Here is a 17,418-nt window from a genome sequence, read left to right as displayed (position 1 = left end):
TTTCATTAAAGACTTTTACATGCAATGAAAATGGATAGTGATTTCAAATGTCAAGCTCCAAGACAAAAAAGTATCAGTGGTCTGCAACTCATGCACTAGTCCAAGTCTTCAGAAAATATCAATTTTGAAATTGAACTCCACTTATTCTGAAAAGTCATTTGTGGTCACATTGCATGTGGCATTCAGGGTTTGAAGTCATTGATTGGCTCTTGCCAAAATTTGACTGATTTCAACATGTTTAAAAACCTATGCCTTCAAAAAACTTGTTTACCAGTCATATGGACTACTTTTATGGTTCTATTACTTAAGTGACATTTCTTTTATTCCATATTGTGAGTGTACAGATTTTTGAAAAAGAAAAAAGCACATTAGGCTAAATGATCTAAGGAAGTGTGTTGTTTTTGAAAATCCAGTTATGACATATGAGGTCAATAAAAAAAAAATGAAAAATGTATATAGATGACTCATTCACATTACAGATCCATGACTTGCATTTACAAAACAGATGTGAATTGTCATTTCAAGCTGACTTTTATTGTACGAGACATTCTGCCAATAGATTGTGTTGGAACGGTGGAAAAATGACATTTTGGGTAAACAATTCTTTTAAAATATAACTTTCCCAGGCAATCAAACTTGCCACTCCTACAATCTGTATTAAAACGTTGGCTACATGTGTTACATGAAAATGTTCTAATCTATAGCACATTTCTGATAACATGCCCAGATAATGTTGTTTGCATGTCTGAACTTCAAGCAACTGAATCTATATTTGGAAATTCGATAAAGTGATATGGGTTCTCGCTACTTGGAGTGACTTGTTTGAACATGTTCTCTCGCCTGTCGGCAGCTGTGGCCCTTTAAGAGGCGACCGCATGCGCGGATCAGGGGGCAGGTCCCTGTCAGCGGTAGAGGAGGCTGCGTTTCTGTTCTCCCCCTCCTCTAGTCACTCAGTCCTAAGTTGAGCTCGCTTGAGTGCTGACAGACGATTAGAGCAGATAGTCTTCCTGTGCCTTCAGATAGATAGATGGGTGCAGAAAGAGAAGGGACTTTCTAGACGGGAATTTTCTGCACTGTACCGTCCGTTGGCGCGCGCTCTAACAAGGCACCGTCTCTACCTTTAACTGTTAAAGAGACTTCTGAACGCGAAGTGATTCAGATCGGGTCAAACTGGGAAATAGCACAAAACGACCACTGCAGTCTTAGTTCTGTCCTCGTTATTGTAGTTGTCTTGTGCTGACACAACGGCGTTGTGATTGTAGCGCGCTGAATGTGCCGTGGCTCTGACAGTTCAGCTCTTTTGTCACTACAGTGACTTGCTGCCTGTGATGGTTGTGTGCAGTGACGCTGTGGCGCTTTGTCCGTGGCAACTGGCGAGGTGCGCTGGAGAGATATAGTTGTATTACATCAGTGCACCAAGTGACCGGAGTGCGACACAGAGAGGAGACACGGCTCTAGCTGAATGGTGCGTGTTGAGGTATTGCATTTTGCATTATAATATTATAATAAATACTCATGCATGCATATATATACACACAGAGAGACATTATGTGCTGAATTTGTTGTTTTGAGCTACAATAGTAGGGCTGTCACTATTATGAAATTTTGGCTGACAGTGGCGATTAACGTTCGCAGTGTGAAATGCTCATACACCTGTGAAAATATTGCACTTAGGCACAATGAAATTGACATTTTTTAAAATGTATCGGTTCTTAGTCCGCTGTTGTTGCTGGTTTAACCCAGATAACTGTCATTAATAATAAATCGGATATTACTGAATATTGTTATGCAATAATGACTGCACGAATGATGCACTGTTATTTTGAAAGTAAAGAATTTAGGACATAAATATATTTTTTTACTTTCAGAATATCAGTGGTTTTAATATATCATTCGCGCGGTGTTCTCCATTGGAATACGAATAATCTCTTCATATGCATTAGTGAGTGTCATTATGAAGTGTAAGAATATGTGCCATCAAGCGAGTGTTACATGTAAGCGAAACCGGAGCACTTTGCGAATACTATACACGTTCAATCTTTGTTTATACTTTCACGTGACTGTTGCGCGAACCAACGCAGACGCGCTCGCGCGCACACCGCCGTATAATCTGACACATGAAAGCGTGAAAATTTAATTATACATTTAATGACTTTTCTATATTAGCTTTGAAGTGAACAATAATCATCGTTCTATGCACAATTGTATTTTGATTATAAGGTATTTTGTGTCACGTGGCTTTATATTGTATTTTTTGTCTTTCTGAAACAGGGAGGGGTGCTAATAATCATTAAGGTTTGCACTGGTTGCTCAAGAAGCATTAAGCAACATTTAGAATAGAGGTGCATTCATGGAATGCGACTGTGACCGCTTCCCACTGCCTATCTAACTTTGAGACAGTACAGAGGAGTGACAGAGAAGGCTGGTAGAGGCAATGGCAGAGACAACCCTTGAACCACTGACCTCGCTGGATGTTGCCATCGATCCAGATTTTGAGCCACAGAAAAGGCCGAGATCATGCACTTGGCCACTGCCGGAGTCCGGTTCGGCAAAGCCTGCTTCCAATGACACTGACATAATCCCAGAGGAAGAGGATGATGAGGATGACAGCGCGATGGCAATCAACGGCATGGGTGAAGGAGAGGACAACGGCAGCCCAAGCCAGGCAGATGAACTGCATGCCATTAGCGGTCAGGAGAACACAGACTCCCCGCTCTCCTCTCAGTCTGCGACCACAGCGAGTCGGGGGGTGAGCGGGCAAGGTAGCCAACAGCAAACTCCCCGGAAGTCATCTTCAAGGAGGAACGCGTGGGGCAACCTGTCCTACGCAGACCTCATCACGAAAGCCATAGAGAGCACCCCAGACAAGAGACTGACACTGTCCCAGATCTACGACTGGATGGTCAGAAGTGTCCCGTACTTTAAAGACAAGGGCGACAGCAACAGCTCAGCTGGTTGGAAGGTAAGCGATCCACTCGAAGACCCCCCATAAATATACATTTTGGTTGTCTCTGCTAATGAGCTGATGAGTTTAATCAGGTGTACTTGATTAAGCAGACTTGCTAAATGTGTACTATTGGTGTGCCCCTTAAGGATCAAGGTTGAGAATCACTTTGCTAGAGAATTTGTGTCACAAGGTGTGCAAGTGTCTGTCATGCTCCTCATTTGTTTCGTGCTGCTGCTGCTCACAACCAGAAACACATGTTCAGGCATGTTTGGCACACTTACTCACGCACAGAAAACTGGAAAGTTTTCGAAGGTTCGCGTGCGCGTGACTCAAAATTGAGCAAGCTCAAGTGACGTCACCTGTAAACAAACTATTTGGATGCCAGCAGAAAGATAAATTGCAAATTAGTCGTGATCAGTATGGAAAAATTGACTATCAGATGCACTTGGTTAAAGATGGTTAAAATGCAATATCCTCAGAGACAAGTCTAATAAATGTCCATGTATCCAAATGCCTTTATGTTCATATACATGCAGCACGGCTTATGTAAAACTTGGCAGGGTAAACGTACCCCTGCTAGAAGCTGCCCAGACTGTTTATGTAGGTGTTGAATGGCATTAGGAATTACATAACAACTCAGAATGGCGCGAGCTTCTCCTTAGCCATCAGCAGGCAGGACTGCCTTCAAAGGGAATGTCATGGTCATGGGCCATAGCCAGCATAAGACATATGGGCCTTTCATTTACAGAGCTAGTGTGGGTTGGGGGGAGGGGGTATATGGCAGGGTTGTGGGTGTAAGGTCAAGGGCTGAGTTTGCAGCAGGAGGGATAGCTTGCCCGTCCCATTGGCTGTAAATAGCCATGAATTATAATAGTGAAAGGAGAGTTACTGCCGGGTCTGTGGCAACGGCAAACTATGCGGACTCCAGCTCAGCGTGGAACTGTTTGCACCCGACTCATCTAACATTCAGGACTGTGTATGTGCATGATCATATTTCTCAAACGGCTATGCAAAACATGTTATCTGTCAGTCAAACTCAAACATGCTTTATGATCAAATACTATAACCCTGATTCTAGCACGAGTACACACAAATAAACACACCTACCCCGGTCTCTATTAGGGTGAGGAGTCAGTACCTGCTGCCATTTCTGATGTGTGTAAAGAAAGTCTAACAGTGTCCCACTGAAATTTGCTCCTGTGTTACCTCGAACTCTAAATATGATACATTTACACACTCATGCACACATCTGATGACTCCAAGCAGATCTGTTTTAACACAACCACAGATAAACTCTCCTGCAGTTGCCAGCCAATATCTACATTTGCATTTAAATAAAACATACACACACACAATAAATTATGTAAATGATGCATTTAAAGCATCAGCATTGAATTTATGTGCTGAAGTTGGCATGAAATAGAAATGAACCCCATCTAGTTTCTAAGTGATCCTATATTTCTTAATGATCTTAATGTGCACAAATTATTTAATCACTCATCATTTTGAAATCAAAATATCTCAATCTTCCAGTAAAACGACTTCTCTCTGGTGACGTATGCCGGACTTTTCCAATCATTTGGTCCGAATAAACCCCCTCCCTTTCTTACAAATTCAAGATGGCAAGTTCACATTCAGATCTGGAGTCCATCCAATCAAAAACTGTTGGTAGAGTGACAACCCAGAATATAAGTTAAATTAAGAAACAGAAAGAGCAATGAAAATAGTCGTAAGATGTCTTATTCAAACACAAAGGCTGGAATGGTCAAGTACAGGTGCAAAAATGACAAGAAGCTGCATCACTATGGCTACCAGGTCACTGGTCCTCTCTGTTTTAATGAGAGGGTTTGGATGACATGTGATCTCATAAAGGCGTTCCTTTGTTTCTGTTGAACATACTGTTGTGACTGTGCAGGGGAGAGAGAGGGAGTGACTGCTAAAGCACAGATGACATTACAGCACCCACCTCTACTCTCTGCACTGAATGCTACAGGATAATGCTGTGTGTTTTGGTTATACAATTGGGTATGAATGTGAATTAAGTCTTGAATGTGTTTAAAATTTTTAGATTCATCTTCAAGGTTTCTTTTGGTAAGATTTTACTGATTAATCATTCTCCTTCACAATGAGCTCCTGCAGTGCCAGATCATACCTCTAATGCAAAATGATGTACTCTACTCTTGAAAAAAGCCAGCTTTTAAATTATTCACTTCTTCAAGCATTAATTCAGGTCATTTTATTAATTTTTAAGTGAAACCTCTTAAGCATCTCTCACACACACACACACACACACATGCACATTTGCCAGCTCACCGCTTTTAAACTTGTAATCTTGTCCACCAGACACTTGTCTATCCTCTTTGCTATGTTAGAACCTTGTGTAACCCTGCTGTTTATCTCACATCTGAAATATAATCAGATTATGTAACTTAAAAAGAACAAGCTACTACTATAATGTGTTGCACCATTTTTGTTCCTGGAACACTTAATATGCTGAGCTGCCACGCTAGGCCCAATTGAAATGTTTCAGTCACGCTGATGAAAGTGATCCGGTCACCCTTCAGAGGGTCCATATTTGGCGAATTTCACTAGGCACAGGTCCAGGATGTAGGTGGTCTGTTGTAATCCGTTTATTGTCAAGAGAGTGGGGTAACAAATACAACATTAACATTATATATGCACATAATGCGTGCAAAATTGCACTTCTGGAAGTACATCATATACATCACATATACAATCAGTACATGCATCTTTAAAGTTGCTATGAAACAGAAATAACGACATATTTTCTTCTGTATTGTGACGTACATCTGAGTGTAATGGATTATCGAAAAAGAAAAAATGTTGGGTGGGGACTTGGTTCTTTGTGTAGGTTGTTGATTGGATTTTGAGATGTGAGCGTTGCACTCAAAAGTGGAGACGGATAAGCGCAAGCTTGTGAGGGTGGAGTTTAAGCAGACTAAATGATTGGAGAAGTCCTGTAAACAGATTTATTTATTTTTTTGAAAATGGATAGATTTTCATTTCATGCTGACTTTTAAAGAGGGTTTAAAAATGTGTTGGAGATATGTGCAGACATTTTGCAGTTGCTATGACTGTTAACTCTTCACTGTTTTATGTCTTGATTGACACATTTGAATGTTGATGTTTGGTGCTTTTATACATGCCTGGTCATGTTTAGGTGTGTGAGAGATCTTGAAGTGAGTGTCACTGGGGTCATAGATGTTTTGCAATGGTTACACTAAAGCTTAAAGTATACTTTAGTTTATATGTGAACGCTTGCCATATGCATGCAGCCGAATGCATAGCCTTTCATAGTATACTCCATTTAATAGCGTGCATGAACACATCCCCTTGACACATGCACACTACAAAGTTTCGTCCTTTTCCAGTGTCTGCGCTATTTCTCTCCAGAAGTTAAGACCAATAAAATATCTTTGTACTTGGGCCGGGTCAGTGTTGCCACCTCTTGGACAAACCAATTAGTGCAAAACAATTGAGCACATTGAGTAAGTGTGGTTAGAAAAATCTGGCCATGTGCGTATTAAGCTGATGATGAAATGTATGCCCTGCACACACTGTACGTAAACCCCTGTACTCGTATGCAATATGCTTCCCAAGACAGTTTCAACCAACATCACTTGCTCTAACGCGTACATACAGTATGCACTTCCCCCCCTCGTCCAGCAGACATTTTCATATTTGAAAACATTTGATTAAAACAGACTTCCTGGTGGGGTCTGACAGAGACATTTTAGAAGCACATACGCTGCGGTAAATACATTTGAATGTATTTCTAGTTCAGCCTGTGCGTCTTTCCACCTTTTCCGTGCCTTTAATATACCCGCTCAGTTTTTAAAGGTGTACAAGCTTGAAACTCTGACCTTGGGTTTTTTTAAAAAGTAAAAAAAAAAATCCTGACCCATCATTTCTAATTACACAGGTCTGCCTGCCACAGTGCAGATAAATAGTTGTCGTTGAAGCTTTAATTGAGTACAATAAAGCTAGATTTCCATGTCAGGAGCTTTTGGCCAGACAAAGCCAGCAGTAATGAGAGCAGATGCGGCTTTGTACAGAATGATTATTGCAGTGAACATAGGGAAATTACAGTTTTAGGGAAATACTTTGTCCGTGATCTCATGCATCATGCCTTTGAAAGATAACAGAGAAACATTGTCAGACAGGAGTGGGCGATTATTAGCCTGGTTCTGGTGACGCAGAGGGTCTATTTTGGTGCGTGTACGTGGGAGTATATGTGTCGACTTTTGATTAGACAAAAGATTGGATTGATTAACACAGATTATGGTAGATTGAGTGTGGCGGTTCCTGTTTCGATTGTGAAGCAGGTGTTTAAATATGGTTCTGCGATGATGTAAGGCTTTCAGATCCTCCTTGACTAAGCAAATTTATTTTCTGTGACATAACACCACAGCGGCCACAGTGAATTTGGTTGTCAAATTTATGATGGCTTCAGTATCAGCCATAAATTAAATCAGTGGAACCCAGGGAAACATTTTATGGCTCCAATAAATAGAATATATATGACACTTGACACTTAGTCAAAAGTTTCAGAAACTTTACAAAGCTTCAGGTTTGAATAGCCAGGTTAAAAGTTTTCATTTATCCTTCCTCACACAGTATGCTGACCAACTGTAACAAGAGTAGCTCTGCCCACTGTGAAATCTCTATTGTAGGTTGTTTCCACCTTAAATCCTAGGGATTTTTCCCCTCATCACTGTGGCCTTTGGATTGCTCACTAAATATCTCTTTGTTTGACTGTTTCTCAATCTGCATTGCCGTTAAAGTGAAAACCTTTTCCAAGAACTGCTGTGAACAGTGCAGTTCATCATATTGCACCAAACTAACACCTCTTATCAATACAGTGTGTTCTAAATAACAGGCCAATCAGATGTTCCACAGGTGGTGAGGTCATCAGCACAGGACCATTATCTGTTTTAAGAGTCCATTGACTTGCACGCTATCAGTAGAGGCTTATCTCTTTTCACTGCACCTTCAGTGTTTACACACCTGTCTTTAACCTGCCCCTGGGTCAGTTCTGGTGATATAGATGTCAGTGGAGGCCAGTGGATCAAGCTGAATGGGGGCCAAAGCGCTGACTTAGCAGTAAAGTCTGCAATGGTTCCAGCTGCTGGACACATCAGCAGTTTGTTATCAGTCAGCTCAGTCAGAGTGAGGAAGCAGTATATCAGGAACATTATGGGCTAAAGTAATGTGGTACATGCCTTTTAAACACAGCTGTTCTGGTCTCTAACTATTGTTGTCAGTATTTTTAGTTAGATTTGCACAGTTTTGTCCCATTTACCTCTGCCTGCCCTCCTCCCCCTTTCTCTTTCTCCATGTTTCTCTCTCTCTATATTCTCCCATGTGTGCTACAGTGTTTATGGGGGCATGAAATCGCTCCACAGCTCCTGGGCATCTCGTGTGCTGTCTTACTCAGACTGCCATCACTGACATGTTGCTTGCTCTGTTTGTCTCTCATTTGTTCTTCCTTTGTATTTCACATTCTCAGAAAAGATCATTCTCTATCTGTCTTTGCATATCAAATCATTACCTCTCCGTAAAAAATATTGTTTCAATCTAGTCAGTGTAGGTCCAGTGCACCATAACATAAACATAATATTTTAGTGCAGCTTTTATGTGAAATGCTTACGCAGAATTTGTTCACATGAAGTCTAGAAGGGATAATTGAAAATGTTATTAAAAATGAAAATTCTGTTCATTTACCCATGTTGTTTCTAAACCTTCTTTTGTGTTCCGCAGAAGGTAGTCATACAGGTTTGGAATGACTTGAGGGTGAATAAATGATTTCCATAATTCCATATTTGGGTGAACCATTCCTTTTATAATCCCAGAATCAAAAAATAAAGCAATGCATTTATTTCAGTACTAATAAAAATGTATATTAAATAATGTATGATTTGATTAGAGAACTTACCTCACTACCTTTAAAAAGTTTAGGGTCAGTAAGATTTTTTTATGCAAGAAATTAATACTTTTATTCAGCAATTGATCAAACAGTGACAGTAAAGTCATTTATAATTCTAAGATTACAGTTTAAAAACAAGTTATGATAGAACCATCAAATAAATGTATCATGGTTTCCACAAAACATTAAGCAGCACAACTGGTTTCAACGATGATAATAAAAATAATTATTTCCTAAACACTAAATCACCATATTAGAAATATTTCTGAAGGATCATGTGACACTGAAGGCTGGAGTAATGATGCTGAAAATTCAGCTTTTCCACCGCATTAATGAATTACATTTTAAACCTATTAAAATAGTAAACGGTTATATTAAATTGTAATAATATTTCACAATATTACACTTTACTATCACAAGTCTTAACTATATTTTTTCATTAAATAAATGCAGTCTTGGGGAGCAAAAAAACGTATTTTAAAAACATTAAAGAATCTTACTGACCCCAAACTTTTGAACGGTAGTGTATATTAATCGTTTGGAGAGTCACAGGGTTTAATGAGCAATCATGCTCCTCATCGATTGCACTCGATTCACGCTCTCTGAATGCCGCAAACCAAGCATGCATGGTTCACAGAGTTTACACAATTTACTGTATATTCCTATTCCCCGATGACACACCCCCTTTGTCTTTAAGGAGTAGTTAAGAGGCCCTAAGTCTGTTTCTTCTTGTTTCTCTCGTTCCTGTGGTGTGTGTTGATGCTTTTGACATGCACAAAGGCAAATGGGCACAGACAAATGCACACACCCCTTTTCTGGGAACAGTAATGCATTTCCTTGCTCATATGCTTCAAAGAGAGGGCTTTTCTTTTTTGTGTGGATGAAAGCATGTGCGCTTGAGTGACCATATGCAGTAATGTAGCGTGAACTCTCCGTACCGTTCTCCACCCGCGGTTCGGCACGCACTTGCAACTTAAATCTGACGATGCAACTATAACATGGTTTGTTGGAAATAACAATGTGTAAAACCAGTAGACAGAGTTCAGCTAATGTATGTTTTTTGACGATGGATACGCATTCTGGCTTCCTAATATGTTACAACAGCAATGATCAACAAAAACGTGGTCAAAACAGTCACTCTTTGTAAACCTTGTTCAATAGGAGTGCCGAATGCTCTCAGTCATTTACACTGTCATCACCCAGGTGTTGATAGCCCGTGAGCGTAGGTGAGACCTGTATAGCACAAGCTGCTACACACACACACTTTTATAACTAGTGCTGAAAGGATCTTGTCTGTGAAGGGAAATTGAAAGGAACTTGTCTGTGCGTCTATGGTGTTATAGTATCCTCTTCGTTTTCTGCTTTTTATTTCTCTTTTTAGAGGCCCAATAAGGGGTTACATGGCTACCAAAAAAGGGGCCCCTCGCCTTCTCTCTCTTCCTTTTTTTATCCGAGTTTCCCTCCTTCTCTTTCTCTCAGATTACTGTGAACGGGTGGGTGGGGGTGCGAGGTTACACTTTCCCATGTTGTGTGTAAACCTTGAGGAAACACACAGTCTCGACGTTGCTTTGAATACAAACGACTCATCATACAACAGTGTATGAAAGCTATGCATGACATTTTTTTTGGTGAGAGATCTTGGTTGACATTGCTACAATTGCTAAAATAAGCGAATTATGCTTGCTTCTAGATGAATGTTCTGTGCTTATAGTTCACTATCTAGATCTTATTTCCATTGGTCCAAGTGAAAATAAAATAACCACACTGTTTCGTGCTACTTGGATACAGTGAAACTGTACAACAACAACTGTGGTCAGAGTGCTGTGGTGCTGTGGTGTAAAAAGCAGTGAGTTGGCAATGCAACGTTTTGGTATTGGTAAATTTATAGTGCAATATCCTAAAACATGAAAAAATAAATATTAAAATGATACACAATTAATGTGAAGTTGCACATGTGCACCCTTCAGATAAAGCCACATTAAAAAGGAAAATGGCAAATGGAGAGAGAAGATACAGACGGATAGATGGAGACTATTCCAGTGGGAGAGGATTTCTGATGATCTAGCTGGGGATGACCTCACCGCTCGACTGAAAGGGCTTTTAGACTGATTGATTCGAGTGAGAATATGGCCCTGACGTGTGTTAGCATTTGTGGTATCAGTGCCACATATGATGGTGTGTGTATTATTGGTATGAATGATTGGTAAAGTCGTTGCTTTTCCCTACAGATTTTCTTCCCTCCCAGCACTGCACTGTAAATATGGGTTAGTGTGCCTTTCCTGTCTCTCCTCTCCCCACTTCTTCCCCCTGTTTGTTTTACTTTTCCTTTTCTTCCACCCAGCTTTTTGCTCCCTTCTATTTTTTCTCTCTTCCTGCAGCTGTGCAGCGGCTCCAAGGTTTTTCCAGGAGAACACAAAGGCTTGGAACAGCCAGGCTTTCAGACACAGTGTTATTTTTGCGGTGTTCGTCAACCTCTTAAGTCAACTTACAACCTCTGGTTAATATACCAATGTTGTTTTGTACAAGACTTGTTGTAGATACTGTGTTGTAAAGGCAACTTTTCAGTGGTGTGATGTGTAGTGTGAGGATTAGTCTCTAAACTTGAGGCTTAGTCAGGTGGCCGGTCATATGAGCTGACTTGGTGTACAACGTGTGTATGTACACATACAGTGTGTGCGTACAGAGAGCGAGCGGAGATTAAACTAAGGATCATAGTGTAATCTGCTGTGTGGTTACATCAGCTTCACTATCACACCAGATTGCATAATGCAGAGAGAAATTACACCATGAAAAAGAAAAGAGGTGGAGAGAGTCATGGAAAAAGGCAGATATAAACACTCTTCCAGATAAAAACAGCCAAGATAAAAGAGAATAAAGAAAGTGCTTTGATTTTCTACCAGTTGCTGACCAGGATGAGACTTTGAGGATGTCAGGACTCAAGCTCTGTGACATTGTTTTCCAATCTTTTTGTCTTGCATATGCTTAGCCTCCTGCCAACAAAAAATTAAAAATGGGAAAAAAAAAAAAATCAAACCCATCAAGTAGCATAAATAATAATCTACAAAATAATGTAACTTCTACAAAAGATGTGTAATCATGCAATTACAAGTCTTACTGAAAAAAAATCATGATTAGTAATTTATATATTATATTTAATATACACTACTGTTTAAGATTTTTTAAAGGATGCATCAAACAAATCAAAAGTGACAGTAAAGACTTTTACATTGTTACAAAAAATTTTCTTTAATCTTTATATTCATCAAAGATTAGTAAAAAAAAGGTATCATAGTTTCCACAAAAATATTAAGCAGCACAACTGATTTCAACATTGATAATAAGAAATGTTTCTTGGACACCAAATCAGCATATTACAGTAGATCAATTTTATTAGAATAAAAATTCAGCTTGGCTGTCACAGGAATGAGTTACATTTTAAAACATATTAAAATAGAAAACTGTCATTTTAAATTCTAAAAAATATTTCACAATATTACTGTTTTTACTGTGTTCTTGATCAAATAAATGCAGCCTTGGTGAGCATAGGAGACTTACCGAATTCAAACGTCTGGTAGTGTCATTCAATTAAATGTATAATCCTCCACACAAGGTTGTTTCCTTCTTTTCTGTTAAAAGGGAACAGAAAATAAATCTGATTAATCATGATTAATTATTTTAATGTAATAAATAATATTTTAAATTTGGGGAAAAAATGCATTTAAATTTTAATGTAATAAATAATATTTTAAATTTGGGGAAAAAATGCACAAATGTTTTACTTGTAAATATATAATATGTTCGATATGTTTAACAAATCAAAATCTTTACAAGTACCCCAATGATTAGGAATCACTGCTCTATTATATGACCTCCTGATGACCCTGCTTTGGTGTCTGGTGAATATGTGTGGGCGCAAGAGCATTTATACAGGAGTTCATGTTTCTTTGTGTGTGTCAGGGTATACCGAGTGTATTTTTAATTGGCCGATACTATCCTCTTCATGGTCCACTGAGGTTTCATCTCAGTGGTGAACTGGCTAAATTAACATCAGTCAGGTACCCCATCATTTAGACAAACAAAACCCTGCACAGGGAACTCTGAAATAGTAAACTCTTGTGCAAGGGCTGCAAGAAAAGTAGTCATATATATAATTTCCATTCTTGGCGAGCATTTTTGTTCCTGCTTTAACTCTAAAATTGTATAGAGACTGTGAGAGCTTGTGCTTTGGGTGAGGAGTGCTATTGGCTGACTTGTACTCCTCCCCTGTCTGCGATTGGCTGGAAGGCTCAGTGGGGCACTCAATCAGCGCAGTGGAAGCATATGTAGGTCAGTGTGTAGCTGTGCTGCATGGTATGTTCGTGTGTGTACCGTGCGGTCGCGTACTCTGGCAGTCCTCCAGCTTTCTCTTTCAGAGTTAGAGAAGAGAGCGGAGGGGGAGGGAGAGAAGGAGAGGACAGAGGGAGGAGTAGACTGTGAGGCCTCTTTAATCCAGTCAGTGCATTAACGACACTAAACGCATTAGTGTTTAGTCTCAGATTGGTGACAAACATTTGGAACAACTTTTCTGAATGTACTGTAACCCCAAACAGATTTGCATTTCCTGGCCTCAGTTACTCTTTTAATCCTGTAAAAATAATCTCGCTGCCACCGAGAACGTCAACAATGGCCGATTACTATGACATAACCTCTGAACCAACGTTCGCCCAAACCACTAAATATAAACACATGAGGATGCAAACATCAATCAATCAATCAATGCTTCTCGCTCTTTTTTTTAACTAGACGTACCGTTGGCAACCCAAACAGCCTACGACTTGGAAAGCTGTGGTGTTTTCGAAGGAAGTGGATTTACAGTGAAAATGAGAGTGAAAGGGAATGCCAGAGGGGGAAAATCAGGCTTTGAGTGTTGTCCAAAACTACACTTCTGTAACTGCCTTTAACGACTGTGCCCTCAGAGTGCCCCATGTACTTCTCAAGCACTTCCCTCTGGCATGGCCAGGAATTTAGATCAAGTCCCTAAGGCGTGCCACAAAAAGCACAGAAAGTCTGTTGAGCGGCTAAGCTTACCCGCAGTGAATAACTGTCCCGTCTAAAAAGCTCCCACTGCACACACGCACATGTGCTAGGCAACCTGGCACAGGCGAAAACATCAACTCTCTATCTCCAGACGCTGGATGTCTAGACGGAGAGAGCGAAAAGATCGGACAAAGAGTCTCCTGAGCATCTCTGTCTGTGCATTTTACAGTGAACCAGCTCAGTGAGCACCGCACACTTCTACGTGCACACGTACCCAAGTACAAAATTACTAAAAGCCTGGGGGGCACATTCTACACTTCAATGAATTATGAATCACTGTTGTTAGGCAGACTGAATGCACAAGGTCTTTGCCCAGATTTCATACAGCCTACATGCAAAGCTCAGTAGTGTGTCTAGAACCATATTGTTAGCAGAAATATGTGATCCGGTTACTTTTTACAAACTATATCTATCAACTTACTATCATTATCTATCTATCATTCTATGTCATATACAGACAGACAAACAAACAGATGGATGTCTGTCATTCTGAAGCCTGTATGTCACATCCATTCATATGTGAATAGACAGATATACTGCATGCCTATGATATACAGTATGTCTAGATGTAGGTCTATGAAAATTATATATTGAATCGGTTAAAAATGTAATCAAATATATACTGCATGCTTTCATATGGCTTAAAGAATTGTAATGAACAACAGTCAGAGCTTATAACTTTTGTGTCAGAAAAACAGTGTTTAAACAGGAGTTTCGTTGAAACGCAAGTTGAGAGTAAAAAATAAATAAATGTGTCAGCTGACAGCCATATCTTAAAGAGTAAACATATTCCAGTAGATGGACGAAGAGGAACCAAAGAGTAAACATCCTGCACACCTCTGTTGGCTTTTTCGTCTTGTCTCGTGATCTGACCGCCATGTCTGTATGTCTGCAAATAAAAATAGAACATAACCTTACTTCCCTTTTCTGGTGACTATTTTAAACGGCAAATTATGGCCTTAGTCACTGCTGTGGGTGAAAAAGCGTTAGCATTTTTGATGCAAGATAAGCAATGGTGATTCGTGTCGGAGGTCAGTTAAAATTCAGTTAAGACATTTAATAAATATAGGTATTTTTATTTCAGGAGGATGGAGATGAGTGATTGAGTAGACATACTGTATGGGTGTGTGTGTGTATGGGTGTACACGTTACAGAAGAATGTGTCAGAACGAAGGTTGCAATGCAGGTTTTTCAAGTTGTCTCAGAGTTGTACTTTCCAATCCTCAACTGAAGAACTTGTCAGAAGAACCCATCCAACCCCCTTTCTTTCTAAGTTTCTGGAGGGATTACTGCGCAGACTTTCAAAAGTGGTTTCATGGTGAGATTGAGCCTCTGGATTGGCACCCTGCTTGTGTGTCAGTGTTCTTTAGTGGATGGAAACCAGTGCTATATGCTCGCGCACATATGTCTTGATTGTGTTGAGTCCCAATGCTCTCCCCTAGAGCTCTTTTTTTTTTATTCCAGAGAGAGGCCCAGTTCAACTATGAGTGTGCGTGTGTAATGATTCTGGAAGGAGTCCAATTTGCCGGAAAGCGTGTGAATGCAATGGAGCTTTGCCAGAGAGTTCAGCGCAGTAGATGAGTTGTTACTGGAAGGCTTTTGTTCTGGGTTCCACTAGAGAAAAGCCCTTTACAGGAGTCAGCCAGTCAAAATGGCAGAAGGGAGAAAGGAGAGGAGGAGGGGGAAAAAACCCAAATGTCCTACTTGTGAGACCTATCTTTTATCGAGGACTTCACTAACAGCCTTTAAGATTCAGCTCAGATACCACTGCCATGGAGTTCCTGTCCGTAATAAGCCAAAATTACCTCAAGCAGTTTTCTAGGAACAGTGGCTTGCTTTGGCCAATCTCAGCACTAATTATGCCCCTAGACATCGTAATTCATACAGATGTGTTTTAATGCAAAATATCCCAGTGAACAGATCAGATAATAATATATATATGTATATGGGTAAAAAAAAATTATAATAATAATAATAATATATTCTTTAGACACTTATACATACTGTACAGTCTCGCAATTGTTCATTATAATTATTATAGTTTTACTATTGTAATTTTTTGTGATTATTTGCAATTTTTGCAATTACTTTGACCGAACTGGTCCCAATGTGATTTTTAGTATGGTGTAAGTGTCAAAATACTTCTTGGGGCCACTGCCCACACTGTATATGATCTCTGGAACAGGAAATAGTTGGGGAAAGAGCTATCGATGGTTGTGGAAGTGAGGTATAAGAGTAAGACCAGACTTGTTACACACTAATGAAGTTAAGGGTAAAGGTCTGTAGGATGTTGTCGTAGTGTCACTCTCAACAGCTAATTAGTAATGACTCCTATGTAAAAACCTATTCTTATTACTTGCACCTGTAAAAAACAAATGTCTAGAATAAGCTAGAACATTCCCGTTTAGGAATTAGTTGATTGGAACTCTCTCTCTCTCTTTCACTCTCTCACACACACACACACACACACACACACACACACACACACACACACACACACACACACACACACACACACACACACACACACACATACATACATACCACTAGTGTAACAGAGGTTACACTAACCTCTAATTCTGACAAAATACATGTATAGAATACACACACACACACACACACACACACACACACACACACACACACACACACACACACACACACACACACACACACGTAAAAAATGTACCAGGGGGTACATTTTTTGAACAAACTTTGATGTTGGCTTGAGAAGCCTAAACCTTGACCCAAGACTCAAACTCGGGTCACCTTGTGCACAGCTGAGGCATGTCTGAATGCTGCCCATAAGGCTGTTGCTCCTACCAGCTTATTTTTATAAGTTATTATTTTGTGTATGGGTCATTATATTTCTTATAGATTTCTGCTTGTTCTAAACCAGATACAGATTAAGTAGCACAGTAAGATTACATTCATTTGAACGCATTAGTGAGAGAGAGATTGTGTGTGTGGATTAACCCTACCTGTCTCTGCAGCGTATCTCTAATAATAGTGAGCCAAAAAATACACAAAAAATATGCTAGAACTTTTCAGTTTTTAAGCTATTGATAAATCACAGCACAGTAAATGTCTGCGCTCCTGAATGTTTCTGTGTGTGCGCAATCTGCATGTGTGTGTGCGCGTGTAGACCGACACACAAGTTTAGAACGGCAATTATTTTACCTTTACAATAAACTGTTTATTCACCCGATCAATAATATTGAGTATCCAGATGGTTTAAACATCTCATTATGTCATTTTAACTGATGGAAACGGAGTAATAAAACTGGACTTCAAAGATTTCTTATCCTGTGGTCCCCTCTATAGGACAGCATTAGTATTACAGCCAATGTAAATCGATAGGATTTTTTGGGAGTTTTGATCATAATTTATATTAAAACCTAAGAAGATATGGCACACTAAGTCAGAACAGTCTGAAGGTCATTGTTGT

At 39.7% G+C, this 17,418-nt stretch overlaps 1 protein-coding gene across 2 annotated transcripts in view; it reads left to right on the top strand.

Annotated features, from left to right (window-relative positions):
• The first annotated feature begins 887 nt into the window (after positions 1 to 887).
• The window catches only part of foxo3b (forkhead box O3b), a 30,617-nt gene continuing 14,086 nt past the window's right edge, over positions 888 to 17,418 (top strand). Inside the window, exons 1-2 of one of the 2 annotated variants that reach the window (XM_081379303.1) lie at positions 888 to 1,477; positions 2,272 to 2,962. In XM_081379303.1, coding sequence (XP_081235429.1) covers positions 2,435 to 2,962 — 528 coding nt within the window. In that variant the 5' untranslated portion in view covers positions 888 to 1,477; positions 2,272 to 2,434. The remainder of the gene's footprint in view (positions 1,478 to 2,271; positions 2,963 to 17,418) is intronic. The other variant, XM_081379304.1, reaches the window with a different exon arrangement.

Source organism: Scardinius erythrophthalmus (genome assembly GCF_964197995.2).
Source record: "Scardinius erythrophthalmus genome assembly, chromosome: 11".
Lineage (NCBI taxonomy): Eukaryota > Metazoa > Chordata > Actinopteri > Cypriniformes > Leuciscidae > Scardinius > Scardinius erythrophthalmus.
This window is presented reverse-complemented; position numbering and strand designations above follow the sequence as displayed.